The sequence below is a fragment of the Gavia stellata genome, chromosome 6 (assembly GCF_030936135.1).
Source record: "Gavia stellata isolate bGavSte3 chromosome 6, bGavSte3.hap2, whole genome shotgun sequence".
NCBI lineage: Eukaryota > Metazoa > Chordata > Aves > Gaviiformes > Gaviidae > Gavia > Gavia stellata.
This window is the reverse complement of record NC_082599.1, coordinates 11,931,683-11,953,712: the sequence shown is the minus strand read 5'-3', so window position 1 is coordinate 11,953,712 and position 22,030 is coordinate 11,931,683. Positions and strand designations below refer to the sequence as shown.

General features: G+C 41.3%; 1 protein-coding gene across 1 annotated transcript in view; it reads left to right on the top strand.

Moving 5' to 3' along the window:
• The window catches only part of DIP2C (disco interacting protein 2 homolog C), a 326,695-nt gene that overhangs the window by 182,866 nt on the left and 121,799 nt on the right, over nt 1-22,030 (top strand). Inside the window, exon 4 of the mRNA XM_059819053.1 lies at nt 5,167-5,277. Coding sequence (XP_059675036.1) covers nt 5,167-5,277 — 111 coding nt within the window. The remainder of the gene's footprint in view (nt 1-5,166; nt 5,278-22,030) is intronic.

Genomic DNA, 22,030 nt, shown 5'->3' with positions numbered 1-22,030 from the left:
GACATTTAACCTGTTTACAGAATACACAGTGTGTTCATCACCTGGCTTTGCTTTTAAAGCTGAGAGACCAGCCATTGCATAGAAGCTCAGGAAATACTTTGAACGGGAGGTAAATACTGTTTCTTAGAACTGCACTGCAAACACTGTTTGCCTGCCTTCCCACAAGCCCTGGAGTTGCTGGGTTTATCCTATAGCTCTCTCTCTCATGGGGTCACACACTGTAAGTTAGTTTTAGAAAAATAAATGTAGCCTCTGTCTAAGAATGCCTTCTATTTCTTGTCAGTTAGACATTTCAACTTCTAAATATTTTTAGATTCAAAAATTTGACATAGACATAGGAATAAGAGATACATCAAAGCAACTTGTCATCTGTCATCAAGGAAACAATTGTCCTCTGTTGGAGAGGGCAATGCAGCTATTACCACATTATCAGCACATAGCACTGCAATTTAGCTACAAAAAGAACTAATAAGTAAGGGAGAAACAAAGAGGTAAAGGCAAAAAAAAAAGGAAGGAGGTGAAGCCTGCTTCCAGCTGACAGTTTTGTGCCTTCCATGCACTTAAAAATAAAACTATCCAGCTTGCAGTGGTATTGCTTAAATAGCTTTACCGAGGCTCTTGCATTTTTAGTTGAATACAGCAAAGGCAGGATCCAGCTTGCAGACTAGGATTTGTAGATTGATATATTTGCATTGTCTGCCTATGAACCTGGTATTTAAGCTCCCATTCTTACGTGAAGAGACACGGTTAATTCAGCTCATGAAACCCAGAGAGCTTTTCAGATTATTCCAAAGCACGTACCTCCACTGACCACCTGCGTAGCTCTCCAGGTTCCACAGGGCTCGTGGAGTTGCCTGAAGATAGGTGTCTAATACTGTTTAGGATTTCCTATGGTATCAGAGACATCTGCACAGAGTGAGCACATATAAAACAGGACTTAAAGGGGACATATGCCATTCTGGTCGAGCCAGGTATCATAGTCTACAACATCTGAAAAGTCAGTGGACACCTTTGTTTAGACTCCTGAGTCCTGGCCTAGCTCTCTGTTTTTCATCATGGAAGCTTAGCTTAAACACCTTCTTGTAGACACCTAAATATAGGTGTCTTAATCTGCAAGCTGAATCCAACTTTAGCAGCATTAGATAAACGAACTAATGCTTGTATTAAGAACGTGGCTGTTTGCTCCGGTGCACCTGGTAATGCTTATGTGTAATGTGATGAGCACAAAGCACTGATTTCTCAGCCTTTTATATAAAATAACTGTGTTCCAGACATATATATTTAGCTGAAATTCTTCATGACTTGTAACGAGTCAATCATTAGTGCTGATTATGCTTGCCTTTTAAAGTCCTGCTTTAGCTGCAAGGCTGAGGTGGACTATGGCATTATTAAGAATGATGCCAGTTTGACAGTGCCTGTGATTGTGTCTGCGTACAGGGCACTGGTGTGACACTGTCCTTTCTTTTATGAAAGCCATTCATTGCTCTGCCGCCTCCTTAAATTTAGGAATCGATCCAAGTATGAATTCTCAAAGCCCATTGCACCACCGCTTCCACCAATTCACGAATGCATCTGGGCAAAGCTGCACTTGAACAAGCATTAGCACTTAACTCATGGACCCTGTGTGCTGGCTGTGAAAGCTATCAATTTTTTTGATTTAGTTATGTTCAGAAGTGGAAGTGAAAAAAATAAGATACTTGTTACTGCACTATATTGCTAGAGCCTTCACGGAGGTGAACAATTCTGCTGTTAACATCGCTTTGCTATTTATGGCAGCCCTTCACTGATTTCATGGTATTCATTATTCTGTATGGCTTTGACTCCTACCCATCGCTCAGTAATGGCAACGTGTAGGTTTTCGCTATTGTGTACTTTGTCTCACACCATTGCTGGTGCTGTGCGAGGGAGCGGGTGCTCGGGAAGCGAAGGTGTGAGTCCAGGCGGTGCCAGCTAATTCCTGCTCCAGCCCCTTCAGTAAGGAGCCGTCATCAGGTTTCTTACTGTCTCTCCAAAGTGGGGCTTTGTGTTTTCTCGTGTTAAAGGAGCTTAGTACAAAGAGGGGTCTCCCCACAGCTGGCTGATGGAGAGCTTCTCCTCTGTATTTTAGTGCAGAATTAACAACTTCCTCATGTAAATCGGTGCTATCAGCGAGCCGAGTTCACACGTCCTGCTCCTTACTTGGGTAGAGGTTTATTCACTGTTTTTATATTCACTGTTTTTATATTCATGGGAGAGTGGGACGTAAAGCCATCAAATGATCCCCAGTCCTCATAAAAGCAGAAGATACTTTGATATTCTCATTTAGTTTGCTATGGCCTTAAATGACTACTAATGTAGGATGTTGGGGCTGTCTCTTTCCTAACTGTAAGAAGAAACTCCGTATTACCCATTGTGTCAGCACAGACTTACTTAAAAGAGCAAACACACATGTGCAAGGTAGGAGGGAGGTAAACTAGTTGAAGTGTCTTAATTTTAAGATTCGAGGAGACATTTCTGGATCTCTAGTAATAACAAGTAGCAATATTATCTCCCTAGTGAACCGGGGACGGGAAGAGCCCTTTGCAGTGGTGGGGAGTGCTGCGGCCGGCAGTGCTGCCTGGCCAGCTGGGCGTCCTGCTGTCCTCTGCAACGGCAGGGTCAGTGTTTGAGGGTACCTTACATGCACTGTCTTTTTTACACCTTGAAAAAGAGCTTTGTGTGCTGCCCACAGCTGCAGAAGAAGAGACTGAAACACCTCAGGTGTTCCGTAGCCAAATGGGGAGAAGGAAACCAAGGGCTTGAATGCGTTTTGTCCAACGGCTTTCAGGTCTCCCTCCTACAGCAGCGGTGCACCTCTTTGTAACTGGTGCTTTTCCTCACAATTTAGTTTCCCCTCAGTGTTTCAAAAGCCTATCGCATGGGGTCTTGTTGTTGGAAGGATGCTTTTAATCCCCTTTTCCTGTATAATCATGAGGTACTTCAGTAGCAACACCTCAATTATTTTTGTTTGTTCTTCTGCACACGCCGTTGCCCTACACAAGCCATTTGCCATGGGAAGTTATGGCACTGCTTTCGTCACAAAATCTCTGTGACACAGCAGGAATTTTAGGTGCATATTCTTTGGGTGTGTTTTTTTAGGATTTTTGTAAATATATGAGATTTCCAGAAAGTATCTCCTTCCTGACAGTATGGATGGGGACTGAGATGAATAATGGTGTTAAGCATCTCGTACAGACTGAAACATTATTTTTTGAAAATTTTTGATCAAAATTAGCTTTATTGTTAACTTTATATTGCTGGTTCTCAGGGTGACCCAGTAAAGAAGGAAAAACTCTAAATATACAGATGAGGAGAAAATATTTCTTCTGATTATTTCAATGATTCAGAAGTTAGGTTCACCTGCCTTAAAGAATGTAAAGGCTTGAGGGCAAGTGAAATTACACAGTACTATAGTGTGGAGACAGAGCAGTTAAATGAAGACATTTTATTTGATTTAAGAGTATGAATTATTAATCACAATCTGAGTAGAAGAAAATTTATGGATTCAGTCTGTCTTTTATGCGCCTATGAGATTTTACTCCAAGTATGTTTTTTAGCCAACCAGCCACTTCTCCACAAAATCAAAGCAGACTTGACATTGCTGATATTCCAAAGATTTAAGCGAGAAGCTGTAGTTTGAGTTGTTTGTTTTCACAAAGAAATAAGTGTACAATGCTAACTTTTTTTAAAAGATGCTTTTTAAATAGTCCATTGAAACATGATGGAGACTGACTGAAGTCAACATAGCATTTTCGGTTGGTCTGTATTCTACACAAAAATTCTTGTTTCCACAAATGTAAACTCTTATCCCTCTCCAATAAGCAGGCATTGAATAGTTCAGAAATAGTAGTGGAGAGATTTTACATTGTGTTTTAATTGAAAAATATGAACATATTTCCAAGCATTGTTTTGTTGAATCCAATTTCAATTTATTAGTCATCCATTTGAATACTTAATTATTAATCATTTAATTAAGGAATTTTAACAGATCTTTCCTACCATCAACCCTAAGTGCAAGAGGCCAGTTTTACTTCCGTCCTTACAGTTACACATAATGTGTAACTACTTTTCAAAGCCAAAAAATAATAGGAAAGAATTAATTTCATTTCTTTAGGTACTCCTGTTTTTTGCCCCTGTGCATCACAGTGCCTAAGGCTCTGTGCTTTATTAGCACTAAGATGAATGCATCGTTTACTGGGCTTGTCTGCTCAGGTTCTTCTCTGGAAGAGAGCAGGGTGGCATATTATGCCACTATAACAGATGCATGTTTGCTTTCTTTTCCTATTGTTTGTTTGAATTTTCCTGCTTAAGTAATTCACTTCACTCTTCTCTGGAAGTTGTCAAGGAACATTAGTTTCTAGAAGTGCTTCTATACAATTGCAGCTGTTACACCACTACTGTCGTTGAAGGAGCCTTCAAGAAAATACCTGTTTTTGAAAAAAATCAAATGCGCTATGGGAAAGGGATGAATACAAGCTTTGAATCTTACATACTGGATGTTTAGGCCCAGCATACTGAGATGCTGCAGGTATATATTATAAGGCTGAGTTATTTTTATTGTTTTATTGGAACAGATTACTATTTTCAGCCTGGTCTGGTGCAGTTATTGTTTACTTTCTGGCCCTTGGTAGCTGAAGATGCCTATAGATATTAATATAGTTCCCTTCCCACAGGGTATCTAGTTTCCATAGGTTAGTACTGTGTTGTCACCAGCCGATACCATCCAACCACCTGAGGTTTTAGATGATATGCACTGCCTAAGTCTTCTTAGGAACTGTTTTTAACCAATTTGCAGGAAAGCTTCAAGATCCATTGCAATGGTGTCCGCCTTTTATTAGCACATTAAAATATTTCCTGAATACTACTTTATGCAAGGTCACCTGTTTGGGAAAAAAAACACACCAAGCTTACTGTCTGTATGCTCTTCTTATGTAGTCTATGATCCTGGAAAAAGGTTGTCTCAGAGAGAACCAGGAAAATAACCATACCAGAAAAGCTGACCAGAGGCAAGTACTGTGTAACCAATTGACATGACATGGTTTAGCCACTGAATGTTCATTTTCTACTTCCAGTGTAGGCTGAGCTCCTCACTATTAAGCTTCTGCAATTCAATCAGAATGAACTGTTTCGGTTTTTTTATTAACGCAGGGGTGGACCAGGCATTACCACAAGAACGTCGAACTCCTGTTACTCCGTCCTCTTCCTCTCGATATCACCGTCGCAGGTCCTCAGGGTCACGGGATGAGCGCTATAGGTCGGGTAAGTAGAAAATGGAATGATAATTTGAAATTACTGGTTCTGTTCTTTGCTTTTTTAAAAAGAATTTTGTTGTAAACTCATGTAGTAGCTATATGTGGAAAATATTCATTGTACAAAAACAGAGACACCATCCAAGCATGCAGGGGTGGATTTACAAAGCCAAAGTGCATCTGGAATCGAATCTGGCAACAAATGTGAAGGGCAACAAGGGCTTCTACAAGCACATCAGCAGCAAAAGGAAGACTAGGGAAAATGTGGGCCCACTGCTGAATGGGGCAGAGGAGTGGGTGGCAAAGGTCATGGAAAAGGCCAAGATAGTTAATGTCTTCTTTGCGTTGGTCTTAACTGGTGAGACTTGTGTTCAGGAATCCAAGGCCCCTGAGACGAGTGGGAAAGTCTTAAGCAATGAAAACCTACCCTCCATGAAGGAGGATCAGGACAGAGAACATTTGAACAAACTGAACATGTACCAGTCCATGGGAAATGATGGGATGCATCATTGGCCAATGTCATTGTGAGGCCACTCCCGATTCTTTGAAAGGTTGTGGCAATCAGGGGAGGTTCCTGAGGACTGGAAGAAAGCAAGATTCATTCCTGTCTTCAAGAATGGCAAGAAGTAGGATCTGGGAAACTACAAGCCAGTCAGCCTCACCTCAATCTCTGAGAAGGTGGTGGAGCAAATAATCCTGGAAACTGTTTTTAAATATACGAAGGACAAGGAGGTGATTTGGAGTAGTCAGCATGGATTTATGAAGCCCTCTTACTAGGTTGGTCAACCCGTGCTTGATCAACCAAATAGCCTTCTACAATAAGATGACTGCCTGGAGCTTGAGGGAAGAGCAGTGGATGTTGTATGCCTTGACTTTAGTAAGGCTTTTGACAGTGTCTCTTATAACATCCTCATTGACAAACTGGTGAAATATGGATTAGATAACTGGACAGTGAGGTGGACTGAAAATTGGCTGAAGTGTTGAGCTCAGAGAGTTATGATCAGCAGCACAAAGTCCAGCTGGACACCAGTCTCTAAGTCTCTAGTGGTGTACTCTAGGGATAAATACTGGCTCCAGTGCTTCTTAATAGCTTCATTAGTGACCTTGCTGGTGAGACAGAGTGCACCCTTCACACATTTGCAGATGATACCAGATCGGGAGGAGTCGTTGATACACCAGATGGGTGTAATGCCATTCAGAGGGATCTGGACAGGCTGGAAGAGTAGGCAAACAGGAATATAGTGAAGTTTGACAAAGGGAAATGCAAAGTCCTGTGCCTGGGGAGGAATAACCCCATGTACTTGGACAGGCTGGGGGCCCACCGGCTGGAAAGCAGCTTGGCAGCAAAGTCCTGGTGGTCAACAAGGTAAACATAAGCTAGCAAGGTACTCTTATGGCCAAGAAGGCCAACAGCCTCCTGGGCTGCGCTAGGAGGAATACTGCCAGCAGGTTGTGCTGGTTTTGGCTGGGATAGAGTTAATTTTCTTCATAGTAGCCAGGATGGGGCTGTGTTTCAGATTTGTGCTGAAAACAGTGTTGATATAACATGGAGACGTTATTGCTGAGCAGTGCTTACACAGAGTCAAGGCCTTTTCTGTTTCTCACACTACCCCACCAGCGAGTAGGCTGGGGGTGCACAAGAATTTGGGAGGGGACACAGCCGGGACAGCTGACCCCAACTGACCAAGGAGATATTCCATACCATATGAAGTCATGCTCAGTATGTAAATTAGGGGGAAAGCTGGCCGGGGGACCCCTGCTTGGGGACAGGCTGGGCATCGGTCAGAGGGTGGTGAGCAATTGTTTTCATTTGCATCACTTGTCTTTCTTGGGTTTTATTTCTCTTCTTTCTTTGTTATTTTCCTTTTTATTACAATATTACTGTTGGTTTGTTGTTGTTATTATATTATATTTCATTTCATTTGGGGAAATGGGTGAACAAGTGGTGTTTCCCAGGGGTCAGTCCTGGGTCCAGTCCTCTTCAATATATTCATCAATGACCTGGATGAAGGGATAGAGTGTGCCCTCAGCAAGTTTGCTGATGACACAAACCTGGGAGGAGTGGCGGACACACCGGGAGGCTGCGCTGCCATTCAGCGTGACCTGGACAGGCTGGAGAGTTGGGCAGAGAGGAACCTGATGAAATTCAACAAAGGCAAGTGTAGGGTACTGCACCTGGGGTGGAATAACCCCAGGCATCAGTACAGGTTAGGGGCTGACCTGCTGGAGAGCAGCTCTGTGGAAAGGGACCTGGGAGTCCTGGGGGACAACAGGATGACCATGAGCCAGCAATGTGCCCATGTGGCCAAGAAGGCCAATGGCATCCTGGGGGGCATCAAGAAGAGTGTGGCTGGCAGGACTGATTCTAGTTCGGTGAATACAGTAAGAAAAATATTTAATTTGAAGTATAGCAAGTTGAGAACATCATTATGCCCTAAATAGAAGCACTGATTAAGGGAAGATAAAATTAATTTCAGAGCTGAATAAAAGGGTAAAATCTCATTTCCAAATGAATGGGATCCAACTCTCTTTACGATGCCACTCCAGATATAACACAAAGTGAAGGAAGTGATTCGTTTATAACTGAAGGAAAAGTGAGCTCTGAAACTTCTTTACTCTTACCTTTGAAGGTGTAAACTGCATGTTTGACTGGATGAAGGGTAGGTGTGCTCAGCTGTTCTTTCAACTGCTCCAGGGACTGCTGCAGTATAAGCACCTTTCTCAGATGACAGCCAGAGGCCATGGGCTGGTTTGTCTCCTGCTGCTTCTCTTGCTGCTGCAGAATAAGGGAGCTATAGGCAGCAGTACCCATCAACTGTTGTGGCAGAGAGACTCTTTGCAAGCTGGGTTGTGGAGGGTGCCAAGGAGCCACTGTGGAAGTTCTGGATTGCGTTTGAGAGATGCATCTTGCTGGATGCAGTCAGACTCATTGTGCTGACACAACTGGAAAATTATAGAGAACTCCTTATTAAACCTTTTGTAGCATATCTCTGGTTCATTCCATTACTCAAAAAGCTTTCCAGTCCCATTTAAAGGAAAATGAAGTGATAAATGTTGGCAGAAAAAGTTCATGTATGTCCAGACCATTCTGATAAATTTGAAAAACTCGCCTCTCCCCTCAGAAACCTTGGGTTCACACTGTAGATGCTGCCAGTTTTTCACTGAGTAATGGTTATGAGATCTGCATAATAATTCCTTGACATATAAGCTCCTAGAAGGTTCTCCCACATTACACTAAAAATTGTCTGATTTCTACCCAGTGTTTTTAAACAGGTAAAAATACTATTCCTGAAATTGTCTAGTTTGTGGGTGTGCAACCCATGGTACTCAAACCTCCAAGCTGTGACTCTCCAAACCAGTTCTGTTAAAAACATGTGTTTGTGCGTTGAAAGTCATTTACTTGAGCTATGCTTGCCATTTGTAAACTAAGACATGGAGTCAGTTTGGGGATGGGCAAAAGGAGGCATCATGTACATCTTCCCTGTGTGCCTCTCCTGATACCCCACGAGTGCTCTGAGTTGGTGTTGCTGCTTCTTGGTTTCAGTCGCTGCCTACTGCCTTAAAACGAAGGTGGTTTTTTGGTGAAATGGTAAGGTCCTGCCTTCAGAATTGGGTGAAATGTTTTGATGATACATTTAAATAATAAAGACACAAACTTTGTCGCTGAGAGGAAAAGTAAGGAATTGAGTGCAAAGTGTTGCTTGCTATTAGTGCAGGAGTCTCATCTTAGAAGAGTCAGGACTATACTGTGAATTCAGATCTCTCTTGCTGCTCTGAAAATGTCCTTGATGTTAAAACTGGAAAGCTGGACAGTATTTTGGGGGCTTATGGCAGGGCTTTGAATTCCTTCCTTGATTGCTGTATAGCGTGACTCCTCAGCAAGTCACCGAGCTCTCCAGCAAATTGCTTTGAACAGCTACTGCATCTTCACTCACTCGAAAGAAAACTGTATGTAGCAAATGTCAATGAAGGTGAATGTAAACTTCTATTTCAATCTTGAAAAGTTATCAGATCATCTTCAAATTTCGTTTCAGAGGAGCTTTGCTAAGATACAGTGCAATGATCCTATCCTGAATTCTGTTCTCCCCTTCTATACATTGCCCCTGTGAGATCAGAAGTCTAGGTCTTTCTTGATCTCATGACTCATACTCTATTACTGCAGGTTACAAACTTGCAAGTCAGATTTTCGTCTGGTTATCTTGTCTTCAGATTCAGATTTGCTTCAGGTAGAAGCCTTTGTTTTGCTTGTTGTTTTGGTGTGCTTAACACTTCAGCATCTCTGCTCTGATCATATTTTGATTATTAGATCCTAGCTGTTACCCAGTTTCAGTGCTTGTTATCATATTTGGCACATCTTCTTGGAAAAAGCCCAAAACAAAATGAATTCGCAGTCTTTAACCAATAAGTAATTCACTTCTAGGAAAACATTTCACTTCCTTAGTTTTTTTGCACAATTTATTTCAGTTAATATCTGCAAACAAATCCTCTATTCCAACTCTGATCAAAGTTCTTTTCTGTCTCTTCTTGGTAAGGTTTTCCTAATTGGAAATCTAACATCCTGAAAGTCATCCAACTCTCCTTCCATGCCTTTGCTTTTTACATAAATTTAGATGTCAGCAAAGATTGTTTAATGAACTCTCTTTGGAAACTCAAAATCATTGCTGCCACTAATATCGCCTTCAACTTATGCTCTTTTATTACGGAAAATGTCAGACTGTGACATTTTAAATCCCTACCTATTTTCTCACTTCAGTCTTTTTTATTATTATTATTATTTCATTAATGTTGTAGCAGAATTTTTCAGCACTGTAATTTTGAAAACGTAGTTTCTATGATTTTTATATTCTAATGGGCATGGTGGTGTTAGTTGATGGTTGGACTTGATGATCTTAGAGGTCTTTTCCAACCTTAGTGATTCTGTGATTCTGTAAATAAAATTGAGTTTATGGAAGCTATTTTTTTTCCTAAATGTTCCTGGTACATTTTGTGTTTTAAGATAATTTGATTTTAGAATTTGGCCTATATTGGGAATTTAGTCTAATTCTTTAAAAGCAAAAGGGTTTAAAATTTCCTGGCTGCTTCTTTTTACACAGGAAGGGATCCTGAAATTACTATGTTTCAAAATGTCAACTTCTTTGATCATTTTTCAGATGTCTAAAGAAATAGATAATGCTGTAAGTGTAGTAACTGAATCAGTGCGGGGTTAAGCTGTATTATTTACTTTATACAAATGTGGCAGCTAGTTTAGCTGATATTAATTCAAAAGCATTTTTGATTTGCTTACTACCGAATATAAAAATTGTCTTAGTATTTACTCAGTTAGAAACAATATTTGGAAGGGTTTGCCAAATGTAGATCACAGCAATGTTTTTCTCTTAGCAGCTGCTGTTCCTTAGCCGGTGCCTGTACTATAACACTATCTGGGGGCTCAGGATGACACTGAAGCCAAATGTTGCTGTAGGCTGGATCAGTAACTTTTGCCAAGAGGCTTTTCTGGCCAGTGGCTTTTCAGGCAAGAAAACCCAGTCAAAGGAGAACTGGCTTGCACTTCATTTCTGTCTCTGCATGCGGAATAGATGTCGGCATCTGGCTTGATCTGGCTCAAGTGATGTGACTGCAAAATCAGGCACAGCCTTGAGTACAAAGTTAATGATGGTCATGTAGATGTAGCTGCAGTTGGACATACAGCTTTGTTTCCTTAGTGCAGTTTAGAAACTAGGTTTCTCAGCTACTTTTGGAAGCTGCAAATCCATGCATTTTATGTGGTGTGTTATGGATATAAGGAGATAGGAGTTACGTGGTGGAGTAAACAAGTAGGTAACCTGAATGACTTAGCTTTCACAGTCTTACCATGCTGTCTAAATGAACTAACTCAGTCGAATACTGAGGTTTTTGGAGGATGTTGGTCCTACATGTCTTCCATGCAGTCACGAGGGACCTGTTTGCTCCCTGGTTAGCATTGGCTACATTCTGCTCCTGATACCGTTGAAATCCCTCGTAGAAGGACCTGAAGCTTCTGTCACCATAATTTAAAATACCATCATATAGGCTGTCTTGCTTTTGGAAGAACGGTCTTACTGATTTGGTGCTTAAAATGGCGATCTGTACGCCCTCCACAGCGAACCCTGAAGTAACACTGCTACTAGAGTTTGACCGGGTGCCTGTGGCTGTCGCTGCTGGTGGCCTGAAGCAGCGCTGGGCTCTACTGCCACATAAAGGCTGCAGCGCAGTACAGCAGCATCTGCTCCCGGAGCGGCTCCTAACGCAATATCCCGTGGGTAAACTGGGCAGATCCTGGTGATCAGAAATTGTTTTCTTGGTCACAGTCAATCTCCCTCAGATCTGCGTTTCTCAGCCAGTCATGGCCTGCGGGGTTCAGAGAGCGACTCTCCTTCAGAGACCTTCAGCACCTATTTTAACTCCTCTCCACAGAACAAGGATGTCATGGGTGTTCAACACATGGAGAAAGGGAACGTCAGGTCATTACCAACTTCATTTTTCCAAAGAGACATCCCTGTGGCCTTTAGATTATGCTGGAACAAAAAGCTGCAGTTCTCCATCCCGATGCTGAAAACCAGAGCACCTTCTTGTGTGCCAGAACCTGGTTTTTACCGTGTCCAGAGCTCCTGTTTGTCACAAAAAGTATGCACCAATAAAAAATAAAAGCTAAAAAAATAAATATTTAGTGATAGGAAATGCAGTGTAATATGTTCAAATGCACATGCATGCGTTGTTAGGAATGAGATAGTGGCTCTTGGCTCTGTGATTCCTGCTGCAGAATTCTCCTCTGATGAGATGAGGATATGACAGATGGGTTGAGCCAAGTTTATTAAGTCCCTTGTTTCTCCTGAGGTCTCTAAGAGGCCTTGAAGATGACCAGTGTTCTGCACTGCCTGGAGCAAGTGTAATGCTTAAGAAAAATGAGACCAGAGAGCTCTAAAAACTGAATTTTCCAGATGTCAGAAATGGTGTGGGAAGTAGCAGCATAAAATGAAATTGCACTGCCTCTATCTGTAAGGGTTCACAAAGACCAGCAGATGAGAGCACATGTGCTACATGAGCTATGTGGACAGATTTTGAAAGGCACAGCAGTGGATTGAGCATAGAACTGAGAGCTGAGAAATGGAGTATTTTGAGAAATGCCATATGTGGAATCCGCATCTCTCAGCTGGTAGCATGGAGGAAGGGTACTGCTGGTAAGGTGGCTGTGGTACCCGGGCTGTGGGGAGGGAGTACCTCCCTTCTTCCACTGGTTCTTGCTGGTTTTTTTCCAGTACGTTTAACTTCTGAAGATGGGAAAGAAAAAATCAGTCTGGTACACCATTTTTGGAGGGCTGCCAACCCCTGCCCCAGAGATCCCACCACTGCAGAGAACAGCTCATTTTCCAAGCACACTCAGCACTTCCTTTAAAAGACATCTTAATATAGGAGATTTTTGGAGATACTGCCAAAACAAACGCATCTTAACTACAACTCTCCCAGATCAAATTCCTGAGCCACCTTTCCCACACTGTGGTTCAATGGGGAAAAGACTGAACAGCTTATACTAAGCATGAAATCATTAAACTTCAAAAATAGTCATCCCAGGCTAGGTTTGAGGGGCGTTTGAAATAAGGGAGCTAGCAATGGAAGAAACGTTCCCTGTAGACTCAAATCCTAGAGGAGAAGTTGGCACCAGACCCGAGGTAGCTGAGCTGCTCTGCTCTAGCAGCTTCGGTACGTGCCTTACCGTGTATTTGTTCTCATTTACCATGAGGTAAGTCTGTGTATGAACCGTAGCAAAGGTTGCTGACATTTTGCATGTTTACAGCTTACCTCATAGTGATTTTAAAATATATGGGTAGCTTGTATTTTGCATTTTTGAAAGGACATTCAAGATCTTATTCTGCAATCTTGCCAGAATTGACAAAAAAGAATTACATGAGAGAATGAGAATGTAGTTGTAGTGCTTGGTAGAGGAAAGGATGGAATGGGAAGATTTGAGGAATCATTTTTAATGAACCCTTATCAGCTAACATTACCCCAGAGAACAAGGAGAAAGAAAAATATGATGAATGTACTATGTATCAAGATAGGACTGCATATATATTAAGGTGGCTTGTCATAGAACAAAGAATTTATTAACCCTTCAGGTGAGTGAGGGATACTTGGAAACGTTAATCTCAATTAATTGACTCGGCTGTAGACACACTTGTTCAGGAATTAATTAATCTCCTATTTGATTTAGCTTACTTACAAACTTGATTTCAAGCTACAACTCAATCAGGACAAAAAAGAGGTTGAAGAAGAACTTTAGCAAAGATGTAATTTATATGACCACATCTTTGCTTTTGACCCAGCAGAAAAATTTGTAAGGATAATTGCAGAACTCTTGAGGAAAATTACTCAAGGATCTCCAGAGAAAAACAAATAGAAAGTTGATTTACTTCAGATCGCATAATAAGGGGGCCTGAGATGAAGTCACTATGTGAACCTGATTTCCAGATTGCATTACAAATGAGATAATAAATAAATGGAGGGATGGAAATTATTAGAGGGAGGCCTGCATGTTGTTTTTTTATTTCACATACAAGTAGAGTTAATATAGTTTTAAATCTTAGAGTTTAGAGAAAAACGTTTTAAAATCAACTTTATAATAATAGCTGAAGAATCCAAAGTAAAGCAAAAACTATGCCTTTCAGCAAAACTAGCAGTGGAGTCATAAAGAGTTCAGTCTTCTGTTTTGGTGTCCTCTGTTTCCATCACATAACCTCTGTGTTTCACAGCCTGCCCATGCAGCTTCCCCAACTGCGTGTTCAGCTTTTACCTTCCTTCCACCCAGAATTATGGATTACCGCCACTGCCATCCAAAGTGGGAGATGACAGCCATGCTTTTCTTCTTTAGAGTTAAGCTTTCTGAGCACATGAGAACATACAACGCTTCTAGCTTCTTCATGTGTGCACCAGGAGGTGGACAGAAGATGCCTGGGAGGTACTCGGCAGTGGCTAAATGATGGCACAGCACAGCCCTTTGCGGAGTGCACGGAGCGCAGTTTCCTGCATCAGTGGAGTTTGTTGGCTGCAAAGAAGAGCCAAGCTTTTTTCGGTGGCATGTTCATGGGAGTGCAGATGTTTTCTAAAACGCTGACTTTTCATTGTCAAAAATTGTGCAGATCAACAGAATTTGGCCCTGAGTTCATGAAAAGTCAGCAGAACTTTCCCCTGCTTATCCATTTATTCCCAGTTCCCAGTAAAACCAGAGGCCCGGTATATATAGTTTAAACATCCCAAGACTGAAACTTACACACTTAAATTGCTTTTTGAAGTGTAAGCAACAGTTTATTTCTGTTAGTAACCTCCACAGCCCTCATATAAATGAGTGTCATATTAGAGCAGATGTTCTTGCATTCAGTCGGGTATTCACTGTGTTTGTTGAGAATGCCGTATTTCAGAATTAATAGCACACCTGCTTGCAGCTGGAGAGAAATTAGGTGTGACACTGTTCAGGCTATGTGCTTTCCTATCTTAATACCCAGAGAGACTGTGAAAGTATTCTGAGACTGCTTCATTATAGCATCACCCACAGCAAAGATCTGTTATTATATGGACTCACTTACTTTCACATTCCCAGGGGTGAGATGATTTTCCAAGGACTCATCTGTGTTGGATGAACACAGCAATTTTTATGAAATCACTTGCCCTGTATCTGCCTGAAAATAAGTCAGTGCTGTCAGCCCAGGACTATCAAAAGACAAAGCCTAACTGTAATCTGTTCTGATGATACCACATTTACCATGTCTCACCCTATTTAGTATGTCCTGATTGCATTTCCAATAGATGTAGCTACCAAATTATCTCTACTCAGAGTATTTACAGGCCACGTATTAGGAAATGAATTCTCAGTATATCCTTCGTTTCCATGGTAGCTACAACAAAGGTCTGATTAAACTCATAAGAGACTTTCATGCTTTCAACTACTAGTTTCCTGTAAGGCAGCAATTGCCAACCTTTCCTCTGTATAATTCCTTAGTAAACTATTGCTATACTTAGCATTGCCTTATCTAGAATTTTCAGCCAAAATTCACCTTTGATAGTGTTGGTTTGATAGTGCTGTTTCCCCATAGTATCAGTTGCCTCCCTTTAATAACTCAGAAGCTGTTACGATTCTTCCATGGTAGTGTGTTGTTGCAGCAGTAACTGCCCTTGCTGCTGTTGCCTCCTGCAAGCCACCTCTCTCTGCCTGTTCTTCCAGCTGTTTTCCTTGATGCCACCCCCGGTGCTGACTTCCCTGAGACAGAGACTTATTTGTGGTTTTACTTATGTGTTAAATGTCTGACTTCAGGGCTGATCCTCTACTGCAATATAAATAAGGCATAAATATGTATTATGTGTACATAAATAACCTCTTATTAAAAATCCTTTGGCATTCTCAGCTCATTAGTGCAGAGCATCAACCTTCTTGATCTTAATAATCTGCCATTCTGCGAGCAAGTCAGTTGTGTTTGTGGACTATCCCATGAAAAGCAAGGATGCTAAACCTTCTCAGGATCCTTGGGTCTGTCCTGCTCGCAGCTGTATCATCATGTTATCAGGAATTGGCTACTAAAGCAAAGGAGGAAAGATTGTTTCCAAAGGCTAACTCAAAAAAAAGACAAAAATAGCTCAGGGGAGAGGAATTACATGAGGCAAAAGGAACAACAGATGAAATGGATAAATTCAGATCACATCTAGGTATGTCTCCCAGCAGTTTTATTCTTCCAGGGATAAGTCCCCTGAAACGATGGATGGAAGTACCATTACTTCAGAACTGGAAAACCAGGCTGCAGAAGATGATAGGGACTCTGTTAGATAACTCTGCATCTGTACAGCAAAAATTAGGCAACAGCTTGTTTTTCCATATTTGTGTTTCTTAAACAGCTGGTGATTGGGTATCAAGGCTTTATAATTACTGGGAAACTGACGACTTGAGCAAAAACAACAGAAGTAATCTATTTTTTCTGAAACATAGGTAGAAACAGACTTCTGCTATCTTCATTCTAGCAATGCACAACTCCTGTCTACAGCAAGTCTAATTTCTTGTCTTAAAAAGAAACAGGGCTGCGTGATAAATTAGATGCAAAAGAAGTACTTGACACACAACTGCAAGACCTGGTTTAAGTGCAAAAGAAGATGCTGTTTTTCTTTTGTGTGCTGAGCCATTTTATCCAAGGGGTGCGAGGAACAGTTTTATAATGTGGAAATTTTTAATGTAGCTGATGCTTACCATGGGAGGAGCCCCCCATTTCATGATCCATGCAGAACTAACACCAGATCCCTGATCCGTGAGGAGATACCACTTTGCTTACAGTATGTTGAGTGTTTGACATGCCTATGGAGCAAATGCAGCTAATACTGAATAAAGGAAGCCACTGAGGCATGTTAAAGTCATATAGGAAAAAAAATTTAACAACCCCTCCACATCGAGGAAGAATGCAACTGTAATTTGTTGAATAGGTTTTTGGTTTTTAAAAAAGAGCTGAACAAAAAGGAGCAAACTCACTCTCCTGCTAAAAGCAGCAAAAGTCTGTGGGAGGACTAGGAATATGCAGCATATTTTAAATGTCTCAGTTACAGTTTAGAGCTTTCAAGGACACTATCTGGCCCAAGTAAGGAATGGGACATCCCTGTTCATGGGGTGTAAGGGGAAGGGCGAGTCAGGATTATGCTCCATGCCAAACGAGGATGCACACTTCAGAAGAGTGCTCTTCTAGCAGCTGTAGAGGAACATGAGATACTGCAGCACGGCTCCATACATGCACCAGGAAATGGCTGACCTTGTTCGTTGCACAACAGTTGCTTTCTTGCTTCAGGAAAGGAAGGCTGATTTGCTTGTGGAGCTCATCTTAGCCTAGAAGGATCATACATACTGCCTTCCCCAAAGTAAATATCTGGGAGAGGACAGCTTGTCACAGAGGAAAATCGCCACTTATTATAAATCACGTACATTTGTGCAAGGGAGAGAGAAAGTATGTTCTACAGAAAAGACTTCAGTAAACGTTCAGAAGAGACTTTTGCTATTCCAGAGCCAATACAAACCAGACTAAAACTGCTGGCCAGGCTCTCTTCCTGTGTGCCAACCCAACTACTGACTAAAAAAAATTGTCATGTTCCCCCCCCAAAAAAAATTACGTTCCAGGTCGTCAAAAATGTAGGGGATAAATAGTTAAAGAACACTGTGAAAAAGGGGTAAACAATATGAGTAATCTGTAATTAACAGTGTTTGCTTCTATATTTCTGGGCATTATTATTTAACCTTTGAACACAGCCCACCTATCAGCAGTTAATACAGTTATCTCCCTAACATCTTCTGTCACCCAGTTCTCCCTTTTGGGAATAAGCTGCTTCCGCCCACATAGCCATGCGTTTAAAATGAACAATCTCTGAGCACAGGCTCATCCCTCCGGCGTGGCTGTGTGCCAACGCTCTAGTCTCCCACTGGTTTGTTATGCCAGTGGGATCCCATTGGAGCAGCATGCCAGCGCAGGTAGGATGTCACATTGTTCCACAGAAACAGAGATGGGTTTGCTCCCTTTTCCATGGACAATCAAATGCACTGATGTGTTGAACATGCAGCCGTTAGATCACACGGAGGGATAAAGCTGGGAAAGACCATGGAGAGCACAGTGTCCATATCAAGCTGGTGCTGCGTAGTAATGTATTTTAGTGGCTTGGGTTTTCAGCTAAACAAGGAGCACAACATTGTGCCAAGTTACGAGATAAACCAGGTGAAAAGAGTGACTGCACTAAGCAGAGCACCTCCTGGGAAAGTTGGGCAATTCGTCCTGCTGATGGAATGAGGAATTTACCTCTGTTTGCAATAGATGAGAGTTTCTGATTATGGAGCGCAGCGGCCAAAGCCATGAGTCATCGCTATGGGAATCTGAGCCTATGGACCCTCATTCTCTATGCCAGTTTTAATTTCTCTGCCCTTTGCTTTGAGGCCTCATCTCTTCTTTAATAGAACGTTAGCTCTTTGGAGGGAAACTTTCTCTCTACCATGTGCTTGTTTTTACAGTTCCACTTCCTTTGTATTTCACTTACTGACTTTGCTCCCAGAAGTACGTTTGCCCTCTCTATCCTGTGGTAGAAAGTAAAGGGAGAGAATAAAGAAATAAAAATGCTTGAATGCAACAGAGAAAAGACTGGGGACAGAGCTGTTTTGTCTGAAGTTTGCTAAGAATTATCAGGCAGCCTATAAGAAATATGTGTCAGGTTGAATATTGAACACCAGGTTGATTGCAACAGCATAAGTTAAGCAATTAGCTTTCCCAAGAGTGTCGCTTTACTCTTTCCCATTTATTGATTCCTTGAGTACAAACTCAGAAATTGGATTCGACATACGGTTGGCCAGCCTAAAATGGTGGAGGACAATAGTAGATAAGGAACTGCGCATTGGTTCCTACTACTGTAGATGAAGATGGTGATATTTTACTCTATGCTCTAGATTTTCCGTTGGGACTTTCTTGTGGAAAAGCCAGGTGGGAAGAGCATAAAGATTTTGTTACCTATAGGAGTGCTTTGAAGGGTCAGGACCTGAAGTCATTTTATCAGCTGTAACAGTGTCGTTAGAATGTCACAGACTTCTGCATGAAAGAACATGTCGCCTAAAAGCATTTTCTTTCCACTTAGACCTGGGACTTTTCCAGAAGGCTTGAGTGCAACTACATCAAGGTATATCTGTGTTTCAAACTCTATCACAAGTTTATAGTAGGTGAGAAATGGTACCATGCCATACTATGAGGATTTTTTTTTTTGATTTTTTTTTTTTTAATGAAAGCTCCTGTGTGGTGTTTCTGGACAAAATCTTGACACTTGAACAATTTTTTTCAGGAAAATTTAAGAAGAAATCTGTGTTTTAAAGCAATGCTCAATCACAAAATGATGAATTCAGTTAGCCTGAGTGTGCCGGGGTAGATTGAGAAGACAGTTCAGATGCTTTTGTCAGACCTGCAAGACAAGGGGCATCACCCTGCCAGAGATGGTTTGAAATTCTAATGTGATGTTCTCTGCTGATGCTCTCTGTGATATGTGGAGAATACAAACTGCTTTGTGCTGATGGTATTGGGGGGGATAAGCAGTTTCCTGTCCTGAGGGAACTTGGGTATGTGTTCTTACCCTCATTATACTTTGTCCCAGGGTGTATCACAAATGTGGCTTCCGTCCTTTACTGACCAAGGAGCTTCCAGTTGCTATTGTATAATTCCTATTACAAGTCTCCTTGTATTTTTTCAGTAGCTGCCAGGGACAGATTGTGGGCAAGCAGTGGGAGAGAATGGGTCACATACAATATGATGGACACCATAGCCCATCTTTCACCAAGATAAAGACAAAGAATCACAGAATCATAGAATCACAGAATCATTAAGGTTGGAAAAGACCTGTAAGATCATCAAGTCCAACCGTAAGAACTACCACACTCTTGCTCAAATTGATGAGAAGCAAATTGCCAGGGTCACCCTTTGGTGAGGAACGTACTTTTCAGTTTAGGTTTAAATCCATGTTTCATAAAACTACGAAAAGACGTTATTAGTTGTATTATGGTTAACATTCCTTGTGATGCATCAGCAAAGTTGGCTTGTAGATCAGAAAAGCAAAGCTAAAACCTAGAGAAAAGCAAAGCATGTGTATGGGAAGTGGATACCTGAAGCTGATATTTGGTGGGAACAAACCTACTTACTGTTTCTGTCTTGCTGTGGCTACAGGATAGATGTTGTAACTCGTGAGTCGTTCTCAGGTGTAATTCTTAAGTATCAGTCTGGCTTTCCCTCACCTCTCTGATTTCTCAATACTTTGGAACTTAGTCTCTAGTATGAATGGCTTGAATGCTCTTCATTAGCTTAACAAGTCCAACTCTATACAAGACTGTCAAAATAGGTTGAAGAGCATCTTCAAAACCCATCAATAGGCCTTCATTCAAAAAGAAGACCATACAAGCTACATAGGCTGTTACTTATTCTTTACCTAATCCCTTCGCCTTTCTTTATACACTTAGGGACACTTCATTTAGCCAAGAGTTTTATTTGTGGGAGAGAACGTTGTGAAAAGATTTTTCATCCAAGCTTGATTGTTTCTGCTGCCTTTTTTCCCTCTCCCCTAAAAGCTTGTAAGCTTTTGCTGGTAGTCCCTGGACCATCTCTGGACTGTCTGTCCTCAGCCTTTTCTAGACACGTGTCCTGGTTTTTTTGGTAGCCTCCATACTCTGAGTAATGCCTTCAGGATAGTTGATCTTGCAGGCTGGGCTGGAGCAGGTGTGCGTGTTCCTTCTCCCCAGTCAGCTTCCCTCTTGTTTATTCAGAGTTTCTTATCTTTTCCATTGTTTTTGCTTTCCTGTGGGGTTTTGGGGTATTGTTTTTTTAGTAATCTATAGTTTGGTTTATTCCGCAGTAACCCATTACAAATAAACGTATCAGGCATGTGCTTTATTAAGAAAACAATTCAATTCCTGGAATCCCATGGACTCATTTGAAAATCAAAACCCTGCAGAGTGTTTTTTAATTAAGCTGATGAGTTTACCTACTTACATCAAAAAAGCATCAGAAAAGAAAACAATTCGCAAGTTATGATTCAGTGTCCAGCTGTCCCTAAGCATTTTAATAACGATTTTCTGTCAACTGTCCTTATTTAAAAAACTTTTGAAGAATTTGGGTTATACCTCATCTCCCTCCTAATACTTACAGTAAAAAGCAATCCTAAATACAATAATATACAAATAATTCTTCCTGTTTTGATGAGCAAAATCTATTCTTTCCCAAAAATTGCTGTAGATTTTTGGGGTTTTTTTAAAGGGAAAGCTCATTTTTTTACTGCTCAATATCTAATTGCTATCCTTTGAAGGAAAACCAAGAATTTTCCTTGTTTGTTGGCTAAGAAACACGAACTACTAGTGAGCATGTTCAGTCCTGTATATGTTATTGGCATTGGTGTGGAGTGAGCAGGTAGGAATTTATCTTGGGGACATGCTGTTAGGTAAAAACTTGCGTTGTTTATTTTCTTAGCCTGATACTTTTCACATCATAAACTTTTCATCAGGTTTTAATTATAAGAAAGACCTTCAACGTCCTACTTTAAAATAATGACTTGACAGGAGAGAAATTGTTTTCTGGTTTGATGTTAGCATTGCAATCTTCCTCTCTTTTGGTCCGTCAGCCACACGGCTCTTTTGTCTTTTGAGTATGCTTTTACAGCTTTGCTGCTTGCTTTTCTTGCTTTGCTTTTGCCGATGTGCTCATCCTCTTCGTGATTTAAAACAAAAGCAAAAAACAGCTCACAGAAGCAGCTGATAACATTCTTTTTCTTAGACTTACTCTTCCTTGCAGTCTTTTCACCGAGAGGTGCTTAAACCCTGGCAGAAGATAGGGAACACTATTATTAAAAATGAGACACGGCAGCTTATCAGCAGAGTGTATCATCTAATGCTTCTAGTCATCCTTCCCAGTTGTTACTTAAAACAAGTTACTTATACTGATGTGATCCAACCAACAGCTCTTTATTTAAAGATATATATACTCTTCTCTTTCCTGTTACTTTCATTGGGGAACATTGCCTGTTCAGAGCTGCCGCCACATCGACACAGGAGTAGGAAGCAGGCTGTGCGCTGCCAAACCAGCCTACAAGGGTGGTCTTCAAACAAATTCAGCAGCCACAGAAGTGGGGTCACAAATGGGAATAGCTAGATAGTGCACACAAATGGTTGCGTTTTCTACAGCTGACTGACGGCGGCTGGTTAAAAGGCAACATCTAATACA